General features: G+C 43.6%; 1 protein-coding gene across 1 annotated transcript; it reads left to right on the top strand.

Moving 5' to 3' along the window:
• The first annotated feature begins 919 nt into the window (after positions 1-919).
• On the top strand, positions 920-12,854 carry MAP1LC3B (microtubule associated protein 1 light chain 3 beta). The gene is made up of 4 exons (XM_087826610.1): positions 920-1,007; positions 7,102-7,157; positions 10,413-10,519; positions 11,320-12,854. Exons 1-4 carry the CDS (start codon positions 968-970, stop codon positions 11,492-11,494), a joined length of 378 nt encoding a protein of 125 aa, XP_087682736.1. The 5' UTR covers positions 920-967; the 3' UTR covers positions 11,495-12,854.
• Positions 12,855-14,519: the final 1,665 nt, after the last annotated feature.

The raw sequence follows: 14,519 nt of genomic DNA, 5'->3' as shown, positions 1-14,519 counted from the left end.
TCGGAATAATGGCTTATAAGGTTGCTCAGCTAGCTCGCGGTGGAAAGACTGCGGGGTATGAACGTGTGAGGCTCCGTATTTTGGAGGCTGGAAGTGCGCCGTGAGCGAAACCAGGAGTGAAACCAGCGCGCTGAGCTGCCGGGCAGGCCCAGGCCTCCAGTCCCCTGCGGGGGCATACACCTCCGAGCCGCCCGAGGGCCACCCAGAAGGCACCGAATGGCGGTAGCATTGTGTCAAAAGAGGAATTCACCCAACAGGAAGGTCTTAAACCTTAGGCTTGCTCCAAAGTTAGATTCTAGTGAGCAAACCCTGAAATAACCCAGTTGCAGTTCTGCTCCTAGTTCTGACACGCGACAGAAGTGACCAGTGGAGATCCTTAAAATTAAAACACACACCCACCCACACCCACCCGTGAAAGCACTTGATCTGGAAAGCCAACGAAGACGAACAAAGAGGAGGAAGCACCAGCAACTCTTATGTCGGTGATAACTCGTGAGACAGAAGCACAGAGGTGCCCTACCAGGTAGAGTCATTAAGAGCGCTGGGAACACTAGTGCGCTCACTCAGAGCAGCCAGCCACGCGGGGCAGCCCTGCGTGACAGGGGCCCCGGCGTCGCACCCACGCGTCCCCGTGGGGCGAGGGCAGCGCGGGCCGCCTGCTTCCCAGGCTCTGGCTCCCTCCGGGCCGTGAACTTGGGCCCTCGCCGCGCGCCTGCGCACAGCGCACTTCTCCCCCCCCCGCCCCAGCCTCCGGCTGTACGCCTGGCCCCGCTTCCGCCACGCACGCTATGGCGGAGGCAGAGTCTGCCCTTGGCCCCGCCTCCCGGGGCGGTGCGCTGGTCACTTGACGCGGCTGCGGGCTGAGGAGACACAAGGGAAGTCGCTGTCGCCGCCGTCGGAACCGCCGCCACCTAAAGCTGCTGGTAGGGACCCTCTGCCTCGCCGCCCGCTCCCAGCCTGGCCCGCCATGCCGTCGGAGAAGACCTTCAAGCAGCGCCGCACCTTCGGTGGGTGCCGCGGCGGGGCCGGGGCTGACGGGAGCGGCCGGGCCCGGAAGGACTGAGGGGCCGAGGTGGCGGGCCGGGCTGGGGGGGGGGGCGGAGGGGGCTGAGGGGCCGAGGCTGCGGGCCGGGCCCAGGAGGGCCGGGGGTGGGCGGAGGGCCGGAGAGGGCTGAGGGGCCCGGGCGGCGGGCCGGGCTGCGGGCCCGGGGACTGACGGAGGGCCGGGCTCGGGAGGCTGAGGGGCCGAGGCGGTGGCCGAGCTGGGGGCTGGGCGCTGACGGAGGGCCTGGTACCGTAGGGCTGAGGGGCCGAGGCGGCGGGGACCGGACGCCGGGGCCACGTTGAAGGCTCAGGGGCCGGGAGCTGAGGAGTCGAGGGGTCGGGCCCGCGGGGGTGGGGTGGGGGCTGAGGAGACGCGGGGCCCGAGGGGCCGCGGGGTCGACGACCTCCTCGGGTGACTGACGGGCCGAGGGTTTCCGGGGAGGGCCCGCGAGGAGGGGTAAGAGGGCTGCGGGAAGTGGGGGAGGGGAGGCGGGGTGCAGAGCCGGGCCTGGGGCGTTCACACCTCGTCCCGCGCCGGGGTGCTGAATCACCTTTGGCCCCTGCTCAGCCCTCCAGTCTAGGGGGTAGGGGGGTGACTCCCTCCAAAAAAGCGAAAAACCATGTCAGGGAGTCGTGGGGAGGCTGTCCGGGACGCGGGGCTGTGACAGGCCCTTTGAAGTGGTGGCTCTAGGATGCCAGTGAATCATCTCCAGGTAAGTCGTCCTGATCTCCTGTGGGCACTAAAAACCGTCAGTGCCTTAACTGAGAGGAGTGAACCCTGGTGAGCCCCAGAATCTGCAGTTTCTGCACCCCTGTACCGGCCAGTGTAGCCGGACTCTTGATGGTGTTTGTGGCCGGAGAGCTAGGGTGGATGGCTTTTCCTCTTGGCTTGGGAGTACATTCTTACTTTTATACCAGCAGTAAATCAAATCAGTTCTCTCCCAGTTGAGACTAGAATCCCAACTTAGGTTTTCTGGCATTTGGTTGAAATTAAGAGTAACATCACAATAATCACTCCTCCACAGAAATGATGAGAAAGAAGTGATTCGCTCTCCTCTTAAGCAAGAAAATTCTGCAGTAACAACGTGGCCTCCGTGGATGTCTGTTTGCAGGACTTGTTTATAGCAGATCTGGGAGTACAGGTAGCTTCCACTGCACTGAGAATCCCCTGTGGTAACCTTTAGGATCTCAAGCAGTGGTGCCTTTGTCTAGATTCCTGGAGTCTAGAAAGAGGTAGACATTCATTTGAGCTTGGGTATGGTTTTCTGGATCTCATTATTGATAAGTATTTGACTTCTTGTGCCTGAGGAGTGTCAGTAAGTGAAATTCATGTTGGCCTGCTGAGCATATCTTTTCAAACAGCCTCTTGAGGTAGTTTGTTGGTTAATGAGACTTAGACGTGCCTTTTTTGTTAGGTTTTCTTTTCAGTGACCCTAGTGAACTCTTAATGTTATTTAGCTTTTATGCAACCCTGAGAGCAGCATTTAAAGCAGATTTGCTGTATCTGGCTTCTGTTCTCACTGACTGGCATTTGAAAGTTAACTGGGGGCATATGTGTGGGAAAGATGCCCATTTTCTCATGACTGGAACTATACTTTTCTCTGCTTAAAGTACTTTTAGGTTATTCCGAAGAAATATGTTCTAATGAATTAGAAGGATTTCACCTGGAACCTGTGGCTCTGGGAGTAAACAAGCAGGAGTGCTCCCCCACCCCCCTTAGTGTATCTTACATATGGGATGGGCAAAAGTAGATTTACAGTTCATATTAAAAAGACATGCAGATTATGATTATTACAATAGCTTTATTAACTCAAAAGAATGTCATAATGGCACAATAAGCCTACTTTTGCCCACCCCATATATTGTATTTGTGTGCTTTTCCCTTACCTCACCTTTCCTTCCCACCTCCTTTTTAAAGATCTCTTTAATAGTCATTTTGCAGAAAAGTATCAAATATCTTTCAATGATTACTGCTTTTCTTTGCTCTTGACTATCCTAGCAGCACTGATAGTTGACAATTTTCAGAGATTCGTAGCACAGTAAGCAAGGGGAGTCAATTCTTTGGCAAGAACCTCTATAGAATCTAAGACCAGCTTCAGTTGGCTTAAGCATTTCTTTCTCTTTCCAAGTGAGTGAGTTTAGGTTAATTTAAAATTGAATATAGCTCTGTTGATGTCTTATACCGTAATTGAGAGGGTTGAAATGGACCTTAGGGCCCACCCCAAATAACCCTTTCCTTTTGTAGCTGAAGAAACTGGGTGGGGCCCAGAGAGGTGAAGATTATGGTCCACCTAGTGGCAGAGTCTGGACTTGTACTTTTAACCTTCTGAGATGAATTCTTCTATCCTCTGGTAGGTAGCCATCATTTCCAATACATGAAGTAGATCAACACTCTGAGTCAAGATGCATAGTGTATCGTTGCATATATATATTTTGAATATATCTTTATTGATTTCAGAGAGAGGAAGGGAGAGAGAGAGATAGAAACATCAGTGATGAGAGAGTAATTGATTGGTTGCCTCCTCGCCCTACTGGGGATCAAGCCCCCCAACCCAGGAATGTGCCCTGACTGGGAATCAAACGGTGCAGCTGCAATCTCCTGGATCATAGGTCAGTGCTCGTTCGCTGAACCATGCCAGCTGGGCATCCTTGCAAATGTTTTGAAAAATATGATAAACTTGAAAAATTATATTTGAGCAAGCAATTTTGGATTTGGTCTTCTCAAGTGTAATAGTTTCACTCCATTTTCTTCTGGGATTGGCCAGTTAATATCAGAACTTTTTTCCCCCAGACACTGTTCTGCTGAGATTCAAAGGTAAATTTAGGCCTTAAGGCTCTCCATTAATAATGAAAGGGCTTGGCCCTGGCTGGTGTGGGTCAGTGGGTTGGGCGTCCTCCAGTGGTGCATCAAAAGGTTGCTGATTTGACTCCCTGTCAGGGCACATGGGCTGGATCCCCAGTAGGGGGTGTGCAAGAGGCAGCTGGTGGATATGTCACCCTTACATTGATGTTTCTCTCTCTCCCTTTTCCTTTGCCTCTAAAAGTCAACAAAAAAAATCTTAAAATAAATATTAAAAAAATAATGAAAGGGTTTGCATGTCTTGGAAGTTTTTGTGTTGGTCTAGAATAAGTAGCTTCAACTACTCTTAATAGGTAGACAGGAGAGTGAGATTTATAGCAAAATCTAGGTAGCATTCCATGATAGATTGGATATTAAGTTTTATAGACAGATTGGGAAAATATTGATTATGCTTCCATTTCACTCAGTGAAATAAACCCTGGAAAATGTATGTAGGTGAAGTTTTACTTTGAAGTTTTATTTTAAATGCTCTGGAGAATCTCAAAGCAACTTTGCAAGTGATATGTTGGTAAAATACGGTACCTTAGACGCCTATCCTCCATTTTTATCTGTTTGTAAGGCTTATAAGGATTCTTAGAGACAGGAGGAAATGGAATCTGGGGAAGTACACCCGATGTGCATTTGGAGTGGTATTTCCATTTCACAGCTTTTATTGTTTATTAACCATCTTCTATGTATAAGCCTGAGCCCTGGGGGAATACAGAGATGACTAGAACTGGGTCCCTGACTGCTAGGCACAGTTCATTGAAGATAAATGATAAAAGGTCCTTATAGCACTGAGAAAATAATTGAGTTAAAAGAATTATCCTTTTTATGTGCCTTTGATCTGTGGTGTTGGTGTGCTTCTGTCAAATGTACAATTGACCTCTGAAGATAACTGTCTAATTAAAAAGAGTGAAGTTTTGCCTTGGCCAGTGTGGTTCAGTTTTTTGAGCATAGTCCCATGCACCAAGAGGTCACTGGTTCGATTCCCAGTCAGGGCACATGCCTGGGTTGGGGACTAGAACCCCAGTAGGGGGTGTGCCAGAGGCAGCCAGTCGATGTTTTTCACTCTTGTCAATGTTTCCCTCTCCCTCTCTCAAATAAATAAAAACATATTAAAGAGTGAGGTATCAGCAAAACCATATTTACTCAATTGCTTCAGGCTCACCTGACCAAGACACTGAGGACATTCCTGTGCTACTCTCTTCACCTGCTCTTTAATAAAAAAAAAAAATAATCATTTTTGTCTTCCTTTTATGCCATATTCTGGGGATAAATCAAAATAAAGAAAACTTTTGACACTATAGTTTCTGACTTCGAAGCCTCACATTTAGAGTCTACTTTGTTTTTCCCTTCTTCATGTACCAAAATAAATGTTTCCTTGTGTAAAAAAAAAAAAACTTCCCCTTATGCCTAAATGTTTCCACTTAACTTTTAGATTTATTAGGATACACTTTTAAAGGAACATATTCCAGGGTATATGAAAGTTATCATCCACTTGCTAGAGTGCATTAATTAAATTCTGATTTCTCCTAGCCTCTGAAATAATCTGTGACAAAATAGAGGTTTTTGTTGTGGAGAGGGCTGATAGCTAAGTCTAGATGGTAGAGCACCTGTTTTTTGATAGGAGAATCATAGGGACAGGTCTTAGAGCGTTGAGAAGGAATCCACACCCTCAGAAATAGAGAAGGGTTCAAACGATAATGTAAAGAAAAAACTCTTCCTGTATGTCTCCTCTACTTTCAGTATCCTACTAAACATTGCTTCACTTCTGACACTAGACATGTGGGTTTTCTACACATCAAGCAGATCAGCTGGGTGTCCTACAATTTAACTCAATTCTAACACTATCTACCTGGTGATAGCCTCAGATCCAGTAAGTTAAGGGCTCAGTCCCACAAGATTCCCCTCCCTCCCTAACACTTCAACCACTAATTGCAAGGGCAGGTTGTTACCTGTGCTTCTGACAACTGGCCCCCTCTCTTCTCCTCCCAGGTGGTCAGAGAGTGGGGCTGAAAGTTTCAGTCCTCTCTGTTGGTCCCCCTGGCAACCGGAAAAGCTTTCCCAAAGTCACCTTATTAACATGAACTCTGGTGTGGTTGAAAGGGGCTTGTTATGAATAAGGAAAGACATCTCTATCACTCATATCACTTAGGAAAATTCAAGGGTTTTGGGAGCTTTGTGCCAGGGCCAAATACATATTTCTTGTTATAAATCACAGTATCACAGATGAAAACCCCTAGGTTACATTTAATATTAACAATAGCTAAATTTATGTTTATCTTCATGTATTGAATAAGAATATATACTGGTAGGAATCCATGAGTTTGCAATCCTCTTGGTCTATAGCAAATATGTTTTTATTTAGTAATTTATCTTAGGAACTGATTGAGAAATGTTGGATGGGAAAATACAAATAGAACTTACATGTTCATATTTGAATATGGGAATTATTTCAATAGTTTTTATGAAGAATACTAAAATGTTTTTTTAATCCAAACAAAATTGGCAATGACATCAGAATAAATTCATTTTTATATTGGTCTTAGCATCTTTTTTTTTCTGGAGCTACCACTATGAGCACTTTCTCAGGAATTTCATGACATTGGTAATTTATTTGCAAATACCATGAGAATGAATCCTACCATAGTAAATCAAGGTGATTTTGTTAATCTTTGTTAGGTTTTAATTAATGCCATCTTAATCATATGCTCTCATATTGCTTTATATATGACTCGTCCCTCCAATTATATTGAGAACTGGACTTGGCTTGTTTTTCCCCTGTATTCCCCAGAGAGTCTCATACAATTATTGGAAATACAAGTGATTTTATTAATGGGGAGAATACAGAGATATTCTCAGAAAAGTTATTCAGTAGATTTTGTGCTTTAAATTTTTGTTTTGGGCACTGTACAAAACTATTTAAAACTCAAATAGGGCATTCTTTTTTCCCCTGGTCTTATATCATATCTCCTAATATAGCCATGCAGTTTTATGTTGGTTTCCATGTAATTGCCTTTGGCCTTACATACCAACCTTTGCCAGATATGAAGTGTTAGTGCTTGGTTTCTTTCAGTTCTAGGAAAGATGTGTCTAAGGCTTTGCTCTGCCACAGCTAAGGAGAGGTGAATTCAGATATGGAACTCAACCAGCAAAAATCCAGGAAAGCAAGCTGCATTAGGGCCCCTAATAATGGCTATGTCTCTTCATTACAGAACAAAGAGTAGAAGATGTTCGACTTATCCGAGAGCAGCATCCGACCAAAATTCCGGTAGGTAGTTTCAGGTACCTATGTATGTTTCAGTGGTTAATAATGTATGAAGCCCTGGCTGGTGTTTGTCAGTGGTTAGAGCATCAGCCCATGCACTGAAGGGTCTTGGGTTTGATTCCTGGTCAAGGGCAGTGCCTGGGTTGCAGGTTCGATCTTCTGCCCCCCTCAGGGCACATGCGGGAGGCTACCAATGGATGTCTCTCTCACATCTCTCCCCCCCCTTCTCCCTCCCTTCCACTCTAAAAATCAATGGAAAAAAATATCCTCAAGGTGAGGATTAGCAAAACAAAATGTATGAAGAGAGTACTTCTTAAGTATAACTTTAGTTCAGTGCTGCTGTGTGCAACTACAGGGTTTTTACAGGAATCCTAAATCTTAGATATATATATATATTATATTAATAATTTTGAGACAGAGAGGGAGAAATATCAATGTGAGCGAAACATCGATTGGCTGCCTCCTGCATGCCCCCTACTGGGGATCGAGCTTGCAACCCAGGCATGTGCCCTGGAATTGAACTGGCAACTTTTCAGTGCACGGGATGACACCCAACCAACTGAGTCACAGCAGCCAGGGCAGTCTGAGATTTTTTAATTTTTTTTTTTTTAAATATATCTTTATTGATTTCAGAGAGAGGAAAGGAGAGGGAGAGAGAGAGATAGAAACATCAATGATGAGAGAGTCATTGATCGGCTGCAGCCCGCAACCTGGGCATGTGCCCTGACCGGGAATCGAACCCTGATCGCCTGGATCCTAGGTCGACACTTAACCGCTGAGCCACACCCGGCCGGGCAATCTGCGATATCTTAATCTAGTTTTTAATCACATTCTATTTCCTCCAAAGTCTGAGTTTGCTTTCTTAATGTTACATACTTTACAAATAACTATTTGGGGGGGAACAGGGAGAGAGGGGTTAGAACTGTTAGTATTTTATCAATGGAAGGAAATATCCACTTTCTTCTGAAGAAAGCAAAGACTACTGCTGGGAAATGAGTAGCTCTCAGGATTTAAGCATGACTACACATTTCAGGCTGCCTGACTTTTGATGCCCCAGAGAAGTCTCCTCTTATATTTGGCATTTTTTTTTTGTAGGAGATGGAGGAAAGACACTGCTCTTTCTTGTCATGTGTAGGGGCCGCAGGTGCTTATTGCAGTGCCCAGCCAACAGCAACAGTGTTCTCTGCCCTGAATCCTTTGGTGGTGGCCTTTAAATAGGTTTCTGCTGAGGTGTGAACTAGGTCTAGAGAGAAATTGTCAAAAGAAACTTTTGGCTTGAGGCTGAGGCCAAGTTCAGGCCCTAGGGTAAAGGTTAATAAGTGATGTTGGGCTAGTTACTAAAATTCTGAGAGGAGCTGTCATATTCTTATCTGTAAAATAGGGAAAGAATCCCATCCGTATGGTTGTTGGAGATTTTAAAAATTCTGGGTACATGGTGGTTACCTCGTACAAATTCTGCAGACCACTTATAAACTCCACTGCTGCCCTGGCTAATGTGGTTCAGTGGTTGGAGCATCAGCCCGAGCACCAAAGGATCACGGGTTTAATTTCCTGAACCAGGGCACATACCTGGTTTGCAGGTTTGATCCCTGGCCCTGGTTGGGACATGTCAGGGAGGCAACCAATTCATGTGTCTGTCCCCTCCCCCTCCCCCCTTCCCTCCCTTCCACTCTCTAAAAATCAATGGGGAAAAAATATCCTTAGGTGAGGATTAACAAAAAAAAAAAAGAAAAGAAACTCTACTGCTAAATTCTTTACTTTTGAGTACCTGCTATGTTTGTTTACTGATAGGTGCCACTCCTTGGAAACAAACAGCCAGCCCAGCAGTCTGCCAGGACTTATTCCACAGACTCCTTTTGAAATGTGAATGTGTCTTTTCTGCTAATAGTTTCCAGTTTTTTGCAGAAATCTCGTTTGTACCTCCATGTATGTGCTTGATACATGCTGAACAAGTTTGAGAAGCAGACTCAGCCACTTAGCATGTTGGGAATATGATGGGTGGATGGATGGACAAGGCACAGGCAGCTCCCTGGTCCTCCAGTCTCCATTCCCCAGTAGTGGCTTTTTCTTTTGTGCTCCTGTCCATAGCCCTATCACTAAATGAAAATGTAAGAAATCACTTTTCATAACTAGTAAAATGTCTTATTCTATGAGTTATTCATCTGCATTCCCCAATTAGAAGAGTTAAAGGAAAAATAAAATAAGAATTGAAAAGTAAACCAGTTATTTATAGGTGATCGAATTTTCATGGATATCACCACTGCATAGTGAGTAGGAGTAGCTAGAACAGCTTCTCCCCAGGCAGACCAGACTCAGCAGCTGAAAGCAGAAGGTACCTAAGGTCATCTTATCTTGCATTTTCCAGGCTGCTGTGTGTTCCTTTAATGAAGTATTCTAAGGTCTTGAATTTTTTCTTCTCTACTACTGCTTCTTCCTGGGCCAAGAATCTACGATTTCTGTATTGTCTCTGATTTCTGCTACCACTTAAACTCAGGCAGGTGTAGTCTACCCACTGATACTTCCTTGAGGATATCATGTTCTGACACACAGCCATAGATAAACTTCATTTTAACAAGGAAGGTGATGACAGCTTGACTTTTTTTTCTCTCCAGAAAAGAAGTATGGCAAGAAGCTAATGGATTTATTTCAGTTCATAATGTGAAACTATTTTTGTTCCCTGCATAGTTCAAGGTTCTTGACTTTAATACTCATTAAAGAAATAATATTTTATCAAAATGAAAGACACCTTCAAGTAACAAATTGTCTCTAGAACCAGCAAATCATAGCCTCTTGTCAAATATATACTTAGGGTTATTTTCATGTCAAATAGAGAAACATGTCTCTAGTATTTTAAAAAAACTGAGTCTATTACACGTAATTAAGATCTTAACACTTTTATCAAGGTTCCTGCCATGCCACAGGAAATGGTGGTATTAGAATTGATATAGACAGATTCAGATCTTTACACTTTTAAGTGCTACCTAGCCTCTGTGTGCTCCTAAATCTTAAGGTCTTTTTTTGACTAGGTAGTATATTTTCATGGTTCCACAAAACAAAATACATAGCAGTTTCTTCCTCCACCCTGTAGCCACTCTGCTCACCTCCCTGGAGGCAGCTACTGTGTCTCTCATGTACCATTTTATAAGAGATGGACAGCTATGAGGAAACTAACAAATGTGCCAGTTACAACATAGGAAGTATTTTATTTTTCTCTGTTAGTGACTTATTTTAAAATCCCATTTCTGGCTTCATTTCTAGGTGATAATAGAACGATACAAGGGTGAAAAGCAGCTTCCTGTGCTGGATAAGACCAAGTTTCTTGTACCTGATCATGTCAACATGAGTGAACTCATCAAGATAATTAGGTATTTGTTTGTTTCTTTGGGCAACTTCTCATTCTTTTGTTTTGTTAATTGATCTTAGAGAGAGGGAGGGAGGAGGAAGAGAGAAACATTTATATCAGTTACCTCCCATATGTGCCCTGACCTGGACTGACCTGGCACCCTGGGTATGTGCCCTGATCAGGAATTGAACCCGCCACCTTTTGGTGTACGGGACGATGCTCCAACCAAGCCACACTGGCTGGGGCTTAGCTTCCCCTTCTTTATCACACTTACAGCCAAATCTTTAGTTCTGATTAAGATTATGCAAGCTTACTAAAACTATAGGCTATTTCATTCCTCAGTTTATATTTCTTACCTTCTGGGTCTCATGTCCCGTCTTATCCTTTCATAACATCTAGTGTAAATGGCCTTTAACCAGAAAAGTTACAAGTTCTGTATAGCAAAATTAGTAAGAGAGAATGTAGACTTGGTACAATCGTAATAAATTGTAGCAGCTTAGGTCTTAATTTGTAAGCATTTTAACTGTTTTTCTCACATTTTAGACACTAATGGAACTCTTCAGATAGCATCCTAGTTTAAAACTGGCCTCAAGAAGGTAGTAAGAACCTATCAATGATTATCACTAATATTCATGAATATAATAGAAAATGTCTTGTGCTTTGCGAGAAATTTAAGTCCTCAGTAAGGTATACGCTTAATTTTGCCAGAAGCAGCATTTACAAAATCTTTCTACTTTTAAATGAATAAGAGTGGGTGATATTTTTACATATGCTCCCTACTTATTAATGTGTCGATGTTTTTCCCCATTTTCTTTTCTGTAGAAGGCGCTTACAGCTCAACGCTAATCAAGCCTTCTTCCTGTTAGTGAATGGGCACAGCATGGTGAGTGTGTCCACGCCGATTTCGGAAGTGTATGAGAGCGAGAAGGACGAAGATGGGTTCCTGTACATGGTGTACGCCTCTCAGGAGACGTTTGGAATGACATTGTCAGTGTAAGACTAGAAAAATGCATCTGTTCTAGAATTTTGTAAACCCTTACCAATGGGGATAAAAAGGATGTTACCAACTGAGATTGACCCGTTCATCCAAATCACAGATCATCAAAACAGTAGTGTTCCTGCCTAGGAGTTTTAGAAAGTTGTTTTTGTACCTTACACAGAAAAACTGAGCTCCAAGTGAGCACATTCAGCTTTGGAAAGCTATATTATTTAACCTAGGCTGTCTTGCTTTCAAGTTTAGAAGTTTAAAAATAAAATACTTTGCTAAGTTACCAATAAAATAGATCTTCAAGTTATTTTAATGTTCTTTCCCCAATAGGAACTTGCATTTTGAGCATTCAGAGACAGTAAGTCAGAACATGCCAACTTTTTATTGAAGGGTTTCTAACCAACTGGAGAAATCTCAAGCATAGCCCCCAAAACACATTTGCCGTAACAGTTGGCAAAAAGCAGGCTAAATGGGGGTGTAACAGGCCCAGAGAGAAAAAATGTTATTTCTTGTTTTAGATATTTTCTGATCAAAGAGCTCAAACTAGTGCCTGCTTTGGTAAATAAACAAGCACTTATATCAGTTTCATTCTTTAGGACAGTGGTAGAAACTACAGAATCCTGCAGATGATCTATGTTTTTTATGTTAAGTGTGTGACTAAAATATGTTATTAAAAAGTTACCACATTTTTAAGAGTATTTCAGTTATCACTGTTAGGTCAAACAACCGTTGAAATTCTCCCACTCTAAGCTCATGTCAGTTGTGAAGAAAACAGTAAAAGGAAATGTATTCTCTTCACAGATATTGTCAAAAACATTTTCCAAGTCGAACTAGAATAACCAGTGCTTCCTCCTACCTGCATGGGGTTCATTTACTATTTTCATGGGAGTATCACAAAAGGATCACAGACCACGTTAGACTACATGTAGCAGGTCGCAGTTTGCCCTTGTGTACTTAAGACGTGTATGGAATACCTGTACCAGTTAGTGGAAGTTATTTACTCTAACGGTGGGATCAGGCATTACTACATATGGCCCTTAACCCCCAGCCTTCCATCACCTACTCCTGCCGCCGCATGTGTCTGTCTACATGGCTAACTTTTAATATGTATATTTTTACCTTATGTATATTCTTAATTGCCGTCTTGTTTAGATTGTATGTCATTATATCTGACATTCTTGTAACTACTGTGTGATCAATAAGATTCCTATAAGAAATTCTGCTTTTTAAAAAAAAAAATACCATGCCGAGAGGGTTGACTTATATCCACATTAGTGGGTAGTCACTCTGTATTTATAGGATCTTTAAAATAAGTACATTTTTAAATGAACTAAGATGAATAAAGGCACAACTAAAAACTGTCATCAAAGCTCAACTTAATGGCTGTGAGACTTGCAGTCCTGCTTACTGCCTGCACTAGCCAGAGCCAAACAGTACTGTCCTTCCTCACAAGGAGCATCTGGGCTGGGCTTGCTGTGCTGGGTGAGCGGGTGGGGGAGGGACACCCACTGTGAAGGTCTGTCTGGTGGGCATCTTCTTCACCTTGGTCTAGGTTCTGCCACCTGGTCTCGTCCTTACAAAACTAAATTCTCCTGAGAACTTGCTTGCCACAGAGTATGAGGGCGGATGGGGGCGCCTAGGTATCTGGGACTAAACACTTGAAAACGTGTTGTTCTGAACAAAGGGAAACAAACACAAGAGTATAGAGCATGTGTGTTGTGTGGTCAGGAAGGCATCGCATGACTTGCGGGAGGTACCTCAGTTGACTGGGGAGCCGCATCGGGAGAGAGACAGTACCAATACCAGCCAAGCAGTGGCCAATGTTCCTCATTTGGAAAACTCGACCAGGGCCCAACTCAAGCTGAGGCAGGCACTGTCCCGTCTGTGGAAGGGCACAGGGAGCGGGTTGAGGAAATGCTCTGCTCCGCTTCCCCAAGTTCCTTGTTCAGATGTGCACATGTCCCCCATCTCCAGAGGCCTGGCCTGTATGGTTCCCTCAAACAACTCAGAGGCCCTGGAAGTAGCCAAACAGCGAGGTGCCCCATGTCAGGGGCTGCCAGCTGTGTCTCCTAATGTTGTTCACCTAACAGTAGCCCTTACCACGCCTGAAAACACCAAGAGGTCTTAGGGAAAAGGCACCAAATTCTCCCTCTAGTGCTTGGCATTGCTCATGACCAAGATGCAGTCCTAGGCACCCTCAGACTGCCACCCACTAAATCCAGAGGACAGAGCTTTAGGAGCCAGGGCATGTTAATGCCACATTCACTACGTACTTGGAAACATTCAAAATATGCTTAGATCTATTACCACCAACCGTGATTGCTATGAAAGCCAGAGCTGCATGTGACACCTTTAAACCCCGATCAAGAATTCACATTTCTGCCCACACCAAGGACGTTCTTTAAAAATCTGGGAACCTCTAGAAAACAGATTCAAGACTAAGTGTCCCTTTTGTAAAGCTTGGGAAGAAGGCAGAAAGGACTGACTCCCTAAGTTTGGAGATCAAGAACTGATTTATTTGAAAAGATGTGTGCTTCATATTTTGAGGCAAGGACCTAATAAAATGAAATGGTTTTTTTTTTCACTTTTTATTTTCAGTACATTAAATTTACTCATAAAAACATTCTAAAAATGTACAATTTTTCTTTTAACAAAGTATAATAAAACATAAAAACCTCAAAAACAATACTTGACATTTACAATTCAAAATCAAATTAGCAGAATATTAAATATTTACAAAACTATATTTTTAAAAAATATTTATAAAGTTACATGCAATTTTGTAGAATTGACATAAAAGAATGGCTCGAGAATGGGAGACTTTTCCTTCATTCCTAAAACAAAAATGTTCAACAGAAGCTGAAGATTCTGAAGGGTACGAGGTCTTCAGTGTCAGTACCAAAGCCTTTGTCGTTGCGCATGTAGAAACACGCATGTGAGGGGCTTGTTACAATACCCGACCAACACTCCCCTCCCTCCCTCCATTAGCAGTGTAGTAACATTGACCTTTGGCCTCAACCAGCACAGTATGTAG

This window comes from Miniopterus natalensis, chromosome 18 (assembly GCF_054644295.1).
Source record: "Miniopterus natalensis isolate mMinNat1 chromosome 18, mMinNat1.hap1, whole genome shotgun sequence".
NCBI lineage: Eukaryota > Metazoa > Chordata > Mammalia > Chiroptera > Miniopteridae > Miniopterus > Miniopterus natalensis.
The sequence above is the reverse complement of the archived record's forward strand: the minus strand, read 5'-3'. Positions and strand labels throughout refer to the sequence as shown.

What these genes read in the sequence shown, in the direction of transcription:
- MAP1LC3B (XM_087826610.1), top strand. Translation starts at nt 968, where the DNA reads ATGCCGTCGGAGAAGACCTTCAAGCAGCGCCGCACCTTCG. An exon ending in AGCATCCGACCAAAATTCCG is followed by an intron (nt 7,158 to 10,412) that starts GTAGGTAGTTTC and finishes CTTCATTTCTAG; the next exon opens with GTGATAATAGAACGATACAA. An exon ending in GAACTCATCAAGATAATTAG is followed by an intron (nt 10,520 to 11,319) that starts GTATTTGTTTGT and finishes TCTTTTCTGTAG; the next exon opens with AAGGCGCTTACAGCTCAACG.